The following is a 16478-nucleotide window of genomic DNA, read 5'->3' as shown; positions in this document are numbered from 1 at the left end:
ACTTTGTGATGGAGCATCTTCAATTATGGAATAATCTGAGATCTTACTATATTGATAATGCATAGTTATGAAATCACTTTTGTGTTTGAAAGATAGAAAACATTGCATCATAAACTTCTCAACTTTTCTTGCTTTCATTTTTGGTTGGTTCAGGAGCATGACATATTGGTTGTAGGCAGTTCATGAGTTCATAGGGTCCTTTCCTATTTACATACGCTTTCTCTCAGCTCTATTGAAAGTCTTATTATACTGGTAAAAGTATTTGGCATACGGACAGATAAACATAAAATAAATTCCTCCTGTCTTTTCCCCCTATTCCAGAGGATTTAATGATGTTACGGAATTAGATTTATGGTTAAAGAAAGTTTCTGTTTGATGACTATCCAATGCAACTTGAATTTTAGTATTGCCAATATGAATGGGATTTTTGTGATCTTTGTAAGCTCTGCTTCATAGAGTTTGTGTGACAAATCACGAGCATCCAAGGCTGGTTTTCAGCAACGAGCTTTTCAAATCACAGTGTACAAGAAAAGAGTGGCTCATAACACTTACTAAATTTGAAGCACTTAGGACTTGAGGCAGTTAAAGTCAAAAAATACCTGCAAAGCTACTAGGAGTTGTATGAAGAAATGTCTTGTGCTGTTCATATAAATCAAAAGCATTTCAGGAGGTGAAAGATATTGGTGTAAAGGAACAAAAGAACTTTGTAAAAGCAGAGATTTCTCTGAAGGAATTCACAGGCTGTAAAGATGAATGCAATAAAAATACTGAGATGTTCGGTGACACTGTAACAAACTGTCTTATTACTGAGTATTGTGCTCCCTCAAATTCCAGATTTCATCAATAACTGTCTTACAAACTTCAGAACATATCAGGAAAAAACACACGTTATGGTAAGAAGTGATACGCTTAGGCTGTGTGCGGGATGTGGCTTGAGAGTAGAGAGGCAGTGCTGGGATATTTATGGCTTTATTGATCCAGTGTCTGTTTTTCACAAGGTGATGAGGTGGGTGCTAACAGGGAATACAGTCAAACAGATGCATTACAGCCTTGGAAACACGGCAGCGGCCACTGGGCCAGCTGCCATCCCAAGGAATAAAATAGTAACTTTAATAAGCAAGTATTGCTGCTTGTACACTACATGGAAATAGTGAAATGGCAAGGTAAGGCAGCATATTATAGTCTGTAGATGGTCTCAAACAGCTGAGGTGTTTATAGAACTTAAGGGACATATACAACCTAAAGGGGTGTTGAGGATCACATCTGTTGCTTCTTGATACCCCTGTGCAAATCCTCCATCGTTTTAACTATCCTGGTAAAACAAAGACCATGTCTGACGCAAAAACAAGAAGAAAGTAGTGCAAGACTCATGGGATGTCCAGCAGCATGTCTTTAGTGTAGCACATTGTTGTTCAAAAGCTCTGTAGAAATGTTTCCTTGCCCTTTAGGATTTTATCTGTCCTGGAATGATGTTTGCAAGTGCATATTTTAAGTATAACCCAGGATTAATGCTAATTGGACAAGGGCTTTATATTTAGCTAGCTAGTTTCGTTTCTGATCCAATAAGAAATTGAAAAGCTGTTGAAGTGAAGATAGGAAATTGGCCATGTGTGCATTCCAGTTTTGTTTTGTTCCTTTCAGAAGTTCATATATCTAATAAATGGATCTTCTGCATGAGCAACTTAGCATTTGCTTTCGAAGACAATGAACAATAACTAAATTCATATCTGGTCTTTGTCAGACATTATTACAAATTATGAGAGCCAGACAGAAGTTTATTACCTTAGTGGTGTTCTGTTTCACAAATTAGGTTCTTCGAATATCCAGCTAGCTCAGTGTTGTGGATCCATTCATCACAATTAGACCGCTGTGCTGGCAAAGTTAAGTCCTGCTAACTTAATTGACTAACGGTACACGCTGCGGGCCGTGAGTGAGGACAACTCCAGGCAGGTTGAGAGCATCATGGCATGTGCATCTTGCAGAAATCACAAACAAGGACACCTTCATTCGTTCCCTTAAGAATTTGCTGCTCTTACTTCCCGGTTTACACACAGGTGATAGTAGTAGTAGTAGTTCTTTGTCAAGCCAAAGAAGCGGTAAGGATTAGCTCAGACTTCAGATGAGGCTGAAGCACACTTTTAGCCATCTTCTTGAGTCCAGCCAAGCAGGCTCTTACCTTGGGTACTTTCACTAAGTACTTGTCTTCATGTAGCCTGAATTGAACTGTGCGGATTGAGCCTTGTACAGCACTTCAGTTGAAGACTGGCTTATCTTCAAACATACAATTATGCTCGCTGACTTTTGTCCTTCCTGACTCCGCGGCACATTGCCCTGTAAGCTGGAGCAAGTCACATTACCTCGTTTTGCTTCAGTCTCCTTGGCTGAAGGAAGAGAAGGGTCCTTAAGAGATATTATTATTATTATTAAGAGGAAATAAAATTTGCACATCTTTTGGGTGCTTTACATAGACCTGGCTTTGAACTGCATGTAACCTAAAAGTGTGCTTTTTGTGCCATGTGTTTTCATTGCAAAGCTTGTGCACCGAAATGCCTGTTAGGAGTTGGCACTTGGCAAAGTCATTGTTGAGGTTATTGTCTGCAAAATCGATCTGTATGGAAGAAGCACAGGGATTAAACAGATTTACTTCCATCTCATTGTGAGGACATGCTTCAAGGCTGCCATCTGAGAAGTCCAGTCAGGCTTGGGGTACCCTCCAGAGCTTCCATTTACCTTTCTAGCTCCTATTCTTGTATTTTTCAGGCAGAAAGTCCCTAACCTGTTGTTCACCTCAAGCTCCATGAGTGGCTTCGTATCGAAGGGATTTAGGGCTGGACCATTCTCGGCTGTGTTTGCATGTTTCCTGTCTCTTTCAGATGGGTACAGTCACATTCACACTTAAACTCCAGCTTCCAAGACCTTTCTGCAGTGTGTTCTGTGGTACCCCTATAGATGGTTACCTTGCTCATTATATGCTTCTTCTCACCCCACGCCGGTGTGTTTGGCTTATACTCTTTCACTTGCCTGTGAAAGACTGACTGTCTTAGCCAGTGCCTGGAAGTGTCCCCCAGTCCTGAGCTCTTCAGAACTGCAAGAGGTTTTTCTAGTGGGTTTTGCTTTCCAGGTGTTCATATATGATGATGTTTTTTGGAAGCTGGCCCCTTTTGTAGTGTATGGCCTGAGTGAACTGCTCCCCTCTTGCCTTTCTAACCAACTGGAACAAAATTGAAATATTTATTTGCATTCATCTTTGGAAAATGGGCCAAAATAATATAGAAGAAAAACAATGGTGAAAACCAGCCGTCCAATTGCTCAGGAAGTGGCCATGAGTAGCAGTTGACAGAAGAGCCATTGCAAGCACATCCTGAGCAGCAGCAGTGAACACGACCCGCTTCGTAAGTGTAGCGGAGTGACTGGCGTCGTGTCGGTACAGATCCAGCATGTCTGGCAGCGACGAGACAAAACTCATCCCAGAACCACTCACGTGTTTTACAGTTCATTGTTTTAACTTAATGTGTTGCGATATACAATGGTAAATGTACTATTACACTAAGGCGTTGCTGTAACTTTCCGCGTTAGATTCAGGTCCTACAGTTCTTTCAGTACACTTCCTAAATGTTTAAGACTTGTTTTCCTAAAGTTGAGCAAACACAATGTGAGTTGGAGTATGGGGGAGGCAGACAGCCACATGAAAAAAATACACGGTCTATAAAATTATTTTATCTTTCAAGGATTTTGCAGTTTGGTGGGTAACGTTGTTGTTTGAGGGGCTTGCTGTGACACGCAAAATGTGCCAATGCTTATTCAGATGGACTAGAAGGAAGACCAATTCAGAGGATGCTTGGGATGCCACGCAGATCCCAGCACTGATACTGGGGCGATGCTCAGTGCGGAGCAGCCGGGTGAGAGCACCCAGCCGAAGGCAGGCTCACCGTAACTCAAGGTGAGAAGCTGTTCAGCTGAAATCCCGGTGCAACTCGTCCTTAATACAGGGAATATACAGATATAAAGTGGCACGAGTGTCCTGCTCTGGGTGGGGCAGCGTGTGCAGCTCGCAGATGTTTTTTGTTGTGGCTCTTAACACGGCGCCCCAGGCTCCACTAAATAGACAACCTCATTAAAAGAGAAATAGCAATGGTAAAGCAGTGACTTTCTCATGCCATCTAACTCACATATTTGACATGATTGCTGGGCCTTCCAAGTACTTAATTGATTGACTTAATTGATTTAGTGGCACTGGAGGCTACAGCATGGAAATAAAGGGGCAAGATGAGGATAAGGGGTGAAAAAATTTATGGTAGGTGCCAAGCAGCCTGAGGGAAATTAGAAATGCTACAGATCTCAGAGGTAGCTAAATCAATTCAGTGTGATATACAGGGGGCGAGCTGGGGGGGAGAGGAGAAACAGGGGATGGAGAGGAGAAGAGGACAAAAAGCATGGCTGGAGAGAGACAGGCGAACGGACAGGGAAGAGTGCAGTGCTGGCGGGTGCTGGGGCTGTCCCTGGTGCCATTGTGTTCAGCCTATAAAGAACAACTGTTGCACCCCGTGACTGGCTTAGCTGTCTGATATGAGGCTTTATCTGTGCTTGCATTTTAAAATCCTCAGTGTTTTCAGCAGTGACTAAAGTCACGTGAGACCTAAAATAATGTGGAGGAAATACAGTGGATTTTTTTTAACAAGTGAAGCTTAAATGTTAAATTACTTTCTAATCTGCGCAATATTTAATTGACTGTATTGAACCATAATACAAATTAAGTCTTCTCTGTAATTTGTTCTGCCGTGCTGCAGCCCTCCAAACAATCTGATGCCTCGCTTAAGACTTGGTGAATGGCTCCTAGCAGCACTCAGCAAAGATGCAGTAAAAACATCAAATAGCATGTCATGGAATCCATCAGCCTGTGCACGTGGGGGTGTCATAAACATCTCTGAGCTATGAAATACTCCTTTTATATGCTTTTGACCCACTGGAGACAGGATTAAGTCATGTTAAAACCTTGAAGATGAAAAAAAAGAAGAGGCTGGGGAGAGAGAGGCAGATGAGCTTGTGAATATTAACTGCTGAGCACTGACCAGCAGCTCTGCTGTAAGCAATTTTATGTGGCTCTTGTTTCATTTCCTTCAGAGGCTGGTGAACAGCTTGTCGAGAGGGTGGCTACGTGTAAGCACTTACAGGCTGAGTGGTAAAGAAGCCATTTCTATCAGTGGGCCTCATTTTGCAGGACAGATTAATCCCTGCAAGTGCACTAGGCACAGATTTAATCAAAACATGCAAAGAGCATGTATTTATAGACTGGCTCAGTTGTAAGTCTCTGTTGGACGGCTGGGTGAGGCGAGACAAGGCTGTGCTTCTCATCATGCTGTCCCTTCTGTTGGCCTGCCGTGCGCTCCTCGCTGATGTAAGGGCCGTGCGGGGTATTAGGCAGGCTGCAGCCCTAAAGCAACGATTTACAAAAATGGTGTGGTTCTGATCTCGTGTTTTGCATTGGTAAGTCTCTGCTGACTGCAACAGGTGTCATTTCTGCTTCATGACGAGCAGAGAATCAGGCACTCCTTAATATTTGGAGATATTGGAAAATGTAGAAAGGACGCAATTGATGCATCTAGGTCTGAAAGCCCAGGTTCAAATAAGTGCTTATTTCTGTATTCCTGTGTATGCAACATTATGTTTTATGTGTATGTTCCAACTCAGTATCCCTCAAACAAATGAAAAACTCTTCCTAAACACTTCGTATAATAAAATACTTGAAAGGATAATGTTGCAGTCACCTTTACTTAATCTGTACGTATATTGATACAGTATGTGATGTATCATAACCATTACAAATGTAATGATTTTCAAACAGTTAATGAGGGTTCCCAAGTAAATCAGAGCATCTCTATCTGCTGTCTTACGTTGTGGGTGATATTTTTCCATGGTAGAATGCACTTCAGATGTAATTCCACAAGGAAGGAATCTGATGACAGTTTAATTTCAGTGCAAAATGCTGTCTCGCAATCAATAAAGCAATGTCAAGGAACTTGCATTTAATAGGAGCCAGAGATAACGCTCCCTGTTTTATGCAGAATAGAGAGATGGGAACATTTCATTTCATTGTAAGCATGCAAGCTGGCTTTCAGAAAAGCCTGATAAATCAATATCCATGTATTACCTAAGTAAGATCCCATCATTAATTTTAAACACTTAACGCGTTGCGTAAGTCTGGAGCGCACCTTCGGCTTAGCCACAGCTCAAAGTCAGTGGCAGCACTTCCATTTCCTTAAGAACAAGCAATCTTGTTCTTGGGAAGTTAGGAGTCACTTACTGAGAAATTAAAAAGAAATATGTCCAATCTTTTGTTTTCTATATAGTCATCTGTCTCTTGCGTTCCGCCTTCCCTTTGGAATTTCAGGCGGTGTTCTGTGGGAGTCTCGTCGCTTGTCACTTGCCCTGCACGCGTGTAGCCTTTTCTCTTCTACACACACGGATCCTCTCTGGTTTTGAATTTTAAAATGTTTTTTAAACTCTAAAAATAACTGGTTGTTTAGAGATTGCCTGGATGCCATGCTGGTTTTCAAAATGTGCTTTTCTCCAAAGCAGCAGGGATCTGGACCTCAAAAGAATTCAGCGCGAGGCTGTGCTTGCTCTCAGAAATGGCATTACCTCTAGATTATAAAGGAGCAAGGCAGTGTATCAGAGGGTAGGAATTCAAACTAATAGATTGTTTTAGATCAACTTTTCAAGAACGTTATTCTGAATGGAAATACTTAAGCACTACTTTGGTAATGAAATATTAATTAGGCCACAGTGAGAATGATGCTGGCACTCTGCATTGCTGTCGAGCCAAACCACTCTTAGAGGAGTCTCAGGTTCATGTCCTGGCTCTGGGGAGAGTTTTACATATTTAAAAGGCAATTGGATTTTTTTTATTCCTAATTATTATTAACCGATGTGGGATTTTAAATAAAATGGGAATATTTGCAAATAGCATTGTTTTAAGTTGGATAATCGTGTTTCCACGAATTTTCTGGGAAAATTTTTGGAGTTTGGTTAGTGCTTAAGTGAAATATCACAGTACCACTTGCTGGCTGATGCTTACTGCTGTAGAGATAAAGGGACCTTGCTGCTGATTTGTAGAGATCACATCTTCCACCTCTAGTCCTACAACCCCTGCAGATGAGCCTGTCCTTAGAGTCACCCTGTAGGAAGCTACAGGAGGCTGCTGCTTCCTCTTTTCTATACCTATTAATATGGATTCTGCACCTAGGATGCTGTCTGTGTAGCAAGTAGGTAGTCCTATTTTTTAATTGAATTTTATCTCACCAGAAGATACTGAGATAATTATTAAGTTGAAGGTTTTAGTCAAATTACTAAACTAAGTCAAATTTGGCCAGATTTTGAAAAGGGGTTAGGTGTAAAGAGTAGAGAAGTTAATTGATTTTGACACCAGGGAATGCTCATTTTAATTCCACAGGTGTGCTGAGATCCAGGTGAAGCACTGGTGAAAGGAATTGATACAGCTTTAATGGAACATTTTGATGGATATTTCTTGTTTTTTCATAGCTACTACAGCACCACCATGCAGTTCATGAAATATCTTACATTGCAAAGGATATCACAGACCACCGAGCGTTTGGATATGTATGTGGAAAGGAGGGAAATCATAGATTTGTGGCAATAAAAACGGCCCAGGCAGTAAGTATTGGACCATTGTCATTTTCTACAGTGTAACTCGATTGAAAAGTTACGTTCATAAGAAGCTCGTCAAGAGGCCAGTCTGTATTGGTTGGGATTGTGCTACACTTGTCACAAGTGTCTGCCTAGATGTTCCTAAATGATACGAAATAGTGCAAATATATGAAGCCATCTTGGCAAAAAGTTAATATATTTCACTAATTCCAATTTTTCTTGATATATATATATTTATAATTAGTTAAAACTTTGTGTTCTAACTAAACTGGTTACAATGACTGAAAACAGATAACTTTGGGTATATTCCTATACTTATTTAACAAAGTGTTAGAAGCCAATTAGCAACTTCACATATAGTCTACCATAACTTCACTGTGTGAGAAACTGCTAATAAATATAACTGTTTTTTATATTCAAAATTATAATTATCATTAACCTTAGCTTGCATGCTATGGTAGAAATTAATTCTGTATGAAGTTCTCTGCCTTTTTGGAGTTACTGTAACTGCTCTATCAGCAGGATGGGATAAGAGAAGTATCTTGTGCCATCTAGAAACCTTTCTCACTCCTTGTCTTTCTGCAGGCTGAACCTGTAATTCTGGACTTGCGAGATCTGTTTCAGCTCATCTATGAACTGAAACAAAGGGAAGAAATGGAAAAAAAGGCACAAAAGGACAAACAGTGTGAACAAGCGGTATACCAGGTACATGCATAAGCTTAGACTACTGCCAAGAAAAGTATGGTTTGAAGTATCCCCCGAAACTGCTGCAAAGAGGCACTTGGTGTCCTCAGCTTTTCTTAACAGCATCAGGTCTGAATGATGCTAGCTCGAAATGGACAAATATGAGCCTAGCAGCTGTTCTTAGCTCAGAAGCAGGATTAAACAGTGACGAAAGCTATCACCTGGGGTAAGAGGAACATGCTTAGCAACTTGAAATGATCCCTTCATTTCCAGCATAGTGCTCCTTCTAATTCAGGAGGAAAACTTTAATGAAGGCTATCATGTTGTAAGTCAGTTTTTTAACAGCATCTTACACTTCAGGGAAGATTATGTATACTTCTAAATGTTTGTATTTGAATCAAATCAAATAAGATGCAGATTGTGAAACTGATGAAACGTGAATAGAGTTACTTTGTGTAATAATTTGGCTTTATCTGCATCCTAAAGAAAAACAACTATATGCTTACCTGCACGTTTTGCTTATTCCTTTGCTGTCCCTTAATTTCTGAATACAGTTCTTTTATCTCTGCTGTTTATGTTCTTTGCTTTTACTGCCTGTCCTCTTTGCTGTAGACAATTTTGGAAGAAGATGTAGAAGACCCTGTATACCAGGTAATTTCTGAAGCTGTATAGGCTGGGAGTTTCAGAAATGACTAGATACATGCTGAGATAAATCTTTTCAGAGACTTCTAAGATTTTTACAGAAAGTAGCATATTTAGAGATTAAGCTGTAAAAAGAACAGTATATCTGTATAGAAATATTAGATTAAATATTTCCTAAAGTGTGGTTTGTGAGTCCAGAGTCAGTTTCCAACTGACATTTGTCATTATTTTTTTAAATGAACAGTCTAACAGAAAAGGGAGTTAATTTGAAAATAAGGAAGGTGTCATCTTGTTTTCATACTAATAAGTTGATGTTTTGCTGTTGGCTTCTATGCAGCCAGAAGTTCATTCAGAGGGTGAATATTTAGGGAAAAAAAAAAAACAAAAACAAAAAACAGTAGAATTGATGTTCTAATACACTCCCTTGTTGGTATTTGGGCTTTGATTTAATAATAGATCTGTAATTTAAGTCTTGTTTCATCCAAGCAAAACGTCTGGGAGCAAAGATTATCAGAAATATGTCAATATATTCATGTCCAGTATCCTACTGAGTGTGAAGAACAAAAGATGTAATTTCATTCTCATGTCTTTGTGCTGAAACAAAACATGTAGCAGTTAACTTTTTATTTTTTCTGGATATTTTGTTTTCTTCCACTGAGGCATGGTAGTTGGAAACTAACTGAAAGAAACCAATTCAAGCATTAGTGATTATTGAGCACTGTGTAAGGTGGTTCCAGGAAGATGATAAGAATTAGGATGCCCTAAATTACTGCTCGGCTTTCATAATGTCAGGAGTTTTACTTTATGTGCTCTTCACAATAAAGCAAGAACCTGAAGATGAAAAGGGACAGCCTTTCACCATGTGGCACACGTGACATGAGCACCAGCCTGCTCTCCCAGTTTGCATTTAGGTTTTTTATTCACAGCTAACAAACACATGTGGAAATAATTGCCATTATGTAAAAGAGGCAAAATTCACATTGACTTCAGAAAATTAATATTGGGCTACAGGCAGTGTCCCTAGTGAGAAAGAATTAGGAAGTTGCTCTAATGATCATTAGAGAAGATTTAGGCCTATTCACTATCAGTTTATGAAATATGAAACAACCTTACTCTGCTTTCCAACAAACGAGTTGGTGCCAGCCTGTACTTTGAACTTGTTTCTTTAATGCCTGCCTGTGTTTTATGTGGAATTCCAAATTGCCTTTTTCCCTCTGTTTCATCTTTGACTTTTCCTCTCTGGCTGCTGGTGTAATAGTACATTGTGTTTGAGGCTGGACACGAGCCAATCCGTGAGCCGGAAACAGAAGAAAACATTTATCAGGTATAAAATCGCCGCTTCTGTGTTTTCATTGCAACAATTGCAAGCATTTAGTCAAATACATTTCATATATAATTCACTTTTATTAGTTTTCATTCATCACAAAAATGTCTGACATTTCATTCTTACGACCTTACATGAATAATCTGCCAGTCGCAGTGTGATTTTTCTATTAATTTGTTTGTCCTTTCAGTTTCTGCAAATTTTATTAGCTTTATCTTTGTCAATTTATGACGGGTCTTTTGGTATACCATGTAAGGTGATAAATGGTGGATTCTCTTTTTTTTCTGTTAATTCTTGGAAACTTTTTACAACTGTTCTAAGAAACAGAATCCTGTGGAGGGCAGACCATCTAAACAATTCCTAGAAAGGCATTTTGATGGTGCTGCTCTTGTTTCTGGCTAACCAAGGAGAGTAACTCTGCAAAACCTAAGAGCTCTCAGTGGATATCCCCCATACTGGGGAAAATATTTTCAGCATATTATGTTAGAACCCAAGCTTTCTTTCTTCACACTGACAAAAAAATGTATTGAAAGCAATATAAAATAATTTTTGTTATTCAATTTATCCTCAAGGGGTCTGTACAGGGTTTATTAAAATATAATGTAATTCATTTTGTATCACATACGAAGGTAAATCTGGAGGTAGACAGAAAATTCTGTATGCCATAAGAAAATTGTGGTTTTGAGGAAACCATTTAGTATGGAGGGGAAGGAGATTCAAGAAGTGGTTAAGCATTTCATCTAGCTGTACCAGATGTTGATCTGCTAATAGGAAAAGCTTTTTTTAAGGTGTACAGGAGCAGGGATAGAACAAAAAAGATGAAAAGTGATTTTTTTTTTTAAGTAACAAGAAAAAGTAGGGAGTTAATAGAATAAATGGAAGGGTAGAGCAGCTGTAAACCAAAATAGAAAGAAGCTAATTGGGAAAAGGAAATGCAAAATAAAAATTAGAAAATAATCTTGCAGACACCATCACAGGGTCATTAAGGTGAGATTCATTTACCCTGTCTTTATGGATTTCGTGGCACCCCACCACGCCCAAAGCTTACACATCTTTCTGCATCCCTAGAGCAAGGCATTCAAAGCTCTCAAGGTGAGAGCATGCCTTAGGTTGAAAATTTTCTACCACGTAGTGTTGAAAGTTTGACTGTTTTCAGGAAAGCAATCCTTTAAAAAATGACTACTCTACTTGTCAGTTTTATGCTAGAAACAAAATTCCTGTGACAACTGCATTCAGACACAAAAAAAAAATCGGATTGCTCTTCATCAAAGCGAAAAGCTTGTAGAGGCGTTTTAGGGAAGTATCAGTGAAAGCAAGCGAAATGGGGTCATCATTCCCCGTGTCTGGAAGTCTCAGAGCAAACTCTGGTGGTAGAGGTAGGACCTATGTTTTGAAGAGTTGCCTAGAGAACAAGAAGACTCTCTGGATGTTCTGTTTTACTGCCCTGTAAGTCACGAGAGAGTTGCTCAAGGTGTCATTTGACCATACCAGGATGTGAAGAAGAGTTTCCTCCCACAACTCTGCACAGCAAACACCTCTTCTCTGTAAAATAATGCACCATAGTCTGGGTACATGCAATCTAGCCTTGTCCTTCTCTGTATTTACTACAGGCAACGCCCTGAATAAGGCATATGCTGAGACTGGGTTCCATCGAGGTGTATTCTGTTATCTACTGCAGCTGGCAGATGCCGAAGTAGACTTGCCCAGAGCCACTGGCTTCCTAGTTCGCACCTACTTCATGAGCTCTTGGCTTCCTATAAGTCTGGGACCCCATGGCTCTGATCTTACAGCTCAGATCACCAGAAAAAAAATGTTTCTCTTACAAGATCTTGATGAACTCAGAACAATCTAGGCTGCCAGGCTACTGTTCTCAAGTGAAATTGGAAGAGGTCTTCTTGTGTCGGTTGTTGGATTTTGTTTTTGGTTTTGTTGGTGGTGGGTTTTGTTGGTTGGTTGGTTTTGGTACAAATTATTGCTAGCTTCTATTATTTAATAGCTAGTCTTTCCATACTGTGTGTTTCCTCAGTTAGCTCATGCCTCCTCACTTCAAAGCTGTGAAAAAGGCTTGAAGTCTTTCTCACCTGGTACTGCTCTGGTTTTTCAGCCAAGACCTGGTAGACAAAAAGCTCATTTTCCCCATGGTAGAAGAGATTCCTACCCAACAAGTAACTGAAGATGGAAGGTGGAAGAATGTGATAATGCCTAATTCTGTTTAATATAGTAGAGGTCACAAGTTTGTTTTTAAGCATTCTCTCTATCAGCTTTCTTTGATATGTTATCCCAAAGTCTGTGTCTGTTTGCTCTTTTAATACTATGTAAGCTGCTTTAGTGCATTAGTTAGAATCATTTAGGTTGTAAAAGACTTTCAAGACCATCAAGTCAACCATCACAGATTGATCACTGAGCATGATTTGATCACTGAGCCTGTACCAATCCTCTCAGCGAGTGTCAGATTTCTTAATAGCATCTTTGTCTGTTTTTTTATGATAGCGAGGTGGGGAGGGCATTTTGCTATGTGTTTTTTTTTTTTATTATTGTATGTGTAGCAGCACCGGTCTCTGTATAGAGGCATGTTCAATACTGCATGGAGCTGACAATCTAAAGGGGGTGTTGAGTGTGGTGCTTGTATTGCTGGTAAGATGCAAGTACATCAAAATGGTTTGCAACCCAATGCAGAGGCAGAATTGTCAGCAGGACTGGTGCTGATACCACTTTGCTGGTATTGCCAGGCAAAAACAAACAGGCAAAATCTCTTGCAGACTCCAGTCTAAGTAGTGATGCAAAGACATCTGGTGCTGCTTGGCAAGTAAGGACAATAGGAAGACAGGCTGGGAAAGAAAATGCCTTTCAGAAAAGCTTCTCTGTCTTGCTATTAGAAGCCAGTATCTGCTCTTCTCAACTGTAATTATAAGCTGGAGTAAAAACAGGGGAATTGATAGTGCAGGGAAACAGTCATTCCACAACCAGCTGCGGGCAGCAGTGTGCAAACGGGGATGGCTTCTGCGAAAAGCTGGGAGGAGGGAGAGGAAAATGGTTGAGGGGGAAGCTTTCCAGGGAGAAAGTAAAAATACTGTGCTGGTTATAGGTTATAAATAGGTTATCTCACAGCATTTGTCCTCTTTTAAAGGAAAAACTAAACTTTCCAGTGACTTATGAAATAGACAGCATTCATGGTATCTGGTTTTGTACGGTCGCTTACCAGTCTGTAAGGAGAGAGCATTTTTTTATTCTGTTAAATTGAATTGTTGACTTACTAGTCTCATGTGATAGGTGGTTTAAGTGGAAGAGACCAGTACTTTGAGAAAACCAAGGCAAACAAGTCATTCCCAGGATAGTATTAGAAGAGAAATCTTTTAAAAGTGCCTATAGTAATAAAACATGTTCAGCTTCTCTGAAGGTTCTGCATTTATGCCTCTTGAGTGCTCTTGAAAAGTTTCTTCCATGTGCACCACATTCAAGATGTGCACAGTTTTGACATCTAAATGCGAACATGTGCGTGTTAGGACAGTAGAGAGAACTTTAGGTATATAACACAAAGTAAGAAATGATCGCACAGTTTAATGAACAAGTACCATTCCTTCAGCTTCCCTTCCCCTAAACTAGACCTACTCTAGTATCAGAATTTCATATCTGCAATATTATTTTTGCTGTTTACCTTTGAGGTTTCATAAATGTCTGAAATGTAGCCTTCTTTGATTGAATGTCTTTGTTCAATGAAAAAAGCAGCGCTGCTTTACTTAGAGTGTGCACGTCCATTTAAAGCCCGTGGTTTTTTTTACCGGTCTTTTTGCCTGTGTCATTTGCAATAGACATTCAGTGCTTTTAGGAAGGAAAAGAAATAAAATCACAAATTATAAATACGTAAAACAGCAGTCCTTAGCCACATTAAGCCCAGTATTACAAAGCAAATGAATTTACATGAGCAGGATATAAATGCCCAAGGTGTAAATTATGACTGTTGACTCAACTAAAGACTCACTCAAAGTTTATTTAATTGTATTATCATCATCTTTATCCATGAGAGAGGCTGTTGACTTCAGGTCCCTGGCTGTGTGAGTGGTTACACGGTCTCAGACCCTTACAGGCTGGTACAAATTGCAGAATTGTGACCAAACATTGCTTAGAGCAGCCACGGGGTCTCATCACTGCAGGGATACATACTGTGACTTTCCTTGACCTAGGTCATTAAATGAGCTGGAAGGAAGAAATCTAATGCCATAGGCCAAATATCTCTCTCCTTCAGATCACTTGCTCTGCTCCGGTTCTCTGTTATGGAGGAAGATGACATACTGACCTGATCGTGCCTTCCCTGTGCACTTCTAACTCCCAAGCAAAATGCAAAACAACCACTTTAGTAGGAAGGAGGTCCACATCTGATTTTCATTCAGCTGAACCTAACTGAGAATGAAAATCTCATTTCTGAGCGCTACTGAGCTTTAGGATTTAAAAAATTCAGATAGATGTTTTATTTCTTCAGTATCATCTCCATTAACGTTACTGCTTGAATGAAAAGGAAAACATCCTTAAATGACTACCCTGTACTTAAATATCAGTTGCAGATTTCAACTTTTCATCAGACCTGCTGGGGTAATGACAATCATTTTCGTTTGTTGTTGCAGGTTCCTACCAGCCAAAAGAAGGAAGGTGTTTATGATGTGCCAAAAAGTCAACCTGTAAGTGTAAGTATCTTCACTATTTATATGCAGTCAAGAAGGTATGTTTCTTAGCTTCTGTGACTTTCATTATTGTATGCAATGTTTGGTACATTCCATGTGATGCGTATTTTATCAGTGATTTGCTATTGTTGGGTTGGATCAGGGTAACGAGGGTTGTAATGTCATCTATATCCGTCTCATTCATTACGTAGATCTCCTCCTTTCTGTCTTTTCTGATTGATTCTTCTGGAAGTCACAGTTTATAAATGTGACATCTGGTTAGGAGTTGACAGTGAGCCTTCTGCATGTTAATACATGAAACTTTGCAGTCTCTATCAGAAGTGTTTTTCTACTACCCGAAGCTACACAAGGCTTATCACCCTTTGTTTTTGCTTCAGTCACATAGCACACGCTGACCGAGCGTGGCTGTGTTTTCTCCCCTGTGCACTCCATCAGAGCCGTGCTTTGTATATCGTGCTCCTTACAGCTTGGTTTAGTAGGATAGCAGTGGAAGGAAGGTCTGCAGAGTGGAGGTCAAGAGAAGTAGCATTAGGAACAGCTGTGTCAGAACATTTTGTATGACTTCTGCAGTTGCTTTCTGCAGCTATCATGCCTGTACTTCTCAGAAGGCTTCCTTGTGAAAACAACATGCAGGTAGGCAAAGATTTCAAAAGCAGCTTCAAATCATATGTTACAAAACATTGCAAATTTGCATTAGAATTACTCTTCTGTCATTTGAAAAAATTTATATAAAAATTCTGCCTAACATACACCATGGAAAAGCAATTATTTTTCCAATAAAACCAACTTCTATGGTAGCTTAGTGTTACGACAGCTGTACAGTTGTAGGGTAGAGATACGTGTAATTGCAATTGGTTTAAACAGCCATGGGAAACTCTGAAAGGAAGTACTACTCCAAGACTGTGTGAAAACACCTCGCTCAACAAATTCCTAAGTGGCAGCATCTTTGCTGTAAGTAGTGCATTGCTTGGCTGGTTCTTACAGGCAGTAATCAGCACGGAGAGATTTCCTTCCAGGATTGCTGTGTTATTTCTGTAGTGTGTGTAACAGGTTGAGTATCAATGAAGGCTGAAGACCGAATTCTTTCTGTTCCATGCCATGCATGGACAGTTGATTTTGTTCAAAAGGAAGGGTAAAATACGCTGTTCTATCCAAATGGCACCATTCCCTTTCTGTGTATGAGCATCTAGAAGTGGTGAAACATTGATCTCCAGAATGTGTAAGGAATAGTAACAAGTGGCTGAGAGGAGAAGCGCAATAACAGATGCCTTAGCAGCAAGGCATACATTTGCTGAAGGGTGGGTTATGTTGTTTAACACAAATTAGGGCTATAAAGGAAACAATACCTTGAGGAACTGTCTAACTGCGTTGGTTACACAGAAAGTTAGTATTTCTGAGGATTTGTGTGAGAACGGAGAAAAATTGAGGCAAAGGTCAGGAATTTCAGTTTGCTGTAAGCATCAGGAAAATGCCTGTGTTCAAGGGAG

General features: G+C 39.8%; 1 protein-coding gene across 21 annotated transcripts in view; it reads left to right on the top strand.

Moving 5' to 3' along the window:
- The window catches only part of DAB1 (DAB adaptor protein 1), a 408602-nt gene that overhangs the window by 364142 nt on the left and 27982 nt on the right, over positions 1-16478 (top strand). For 16 of the 21 annotated variants that reach the window (XR_004752815.1, XR_004752814.1, XM_035333021.1 and 13 more), the window contains 5 exons: positions 7540-7671; positions 8251-8370; positions 8962-9000; positions 10250-10315; positions 14935-14994. Coding sequence is in view for 19 of the 21 variants with exons in the window: in XM_035333021.1 (XP_035188912.1) it covers positions 7540-7671; positions 8251-8370; positions 8962-9000; positions 10250-10315; positions 14935-14994 (417 nt within the window). In the remaining 2 variants the exon portion in view is untranslated. The remainder of the gene's footprint in view (positions 1-7539; positions 7672-8250; positions 8371-8961; positions 9001-10249; positions 10316-14934; positions 14995-16478) is intronic. The other 5 variants (XM_035333039.1, XM_035333036.1, XM_035333038.1 and 2 more) reach the window with 2 other exon arrangements.

This window comes from Oxyura jamaicensis, chromosome 8 (assembly GCF_011077185.1).
Source record: "Oxyura jamaicensis isolate SHBP4307 breed ruddy duck chromosome 8, BPBGC_Ojam_1.0, whole genome shotgun sequence".
NCBI classification, from domain to species: Eukaryota; Metazoa; Chordata; class Aves; order Anseriformes; family Anatidae; genus Oxyura; species Oxyura jamaicensis.
This window is presented reverse-complemented; position numbering and strand designations above follow the sequence as displayed.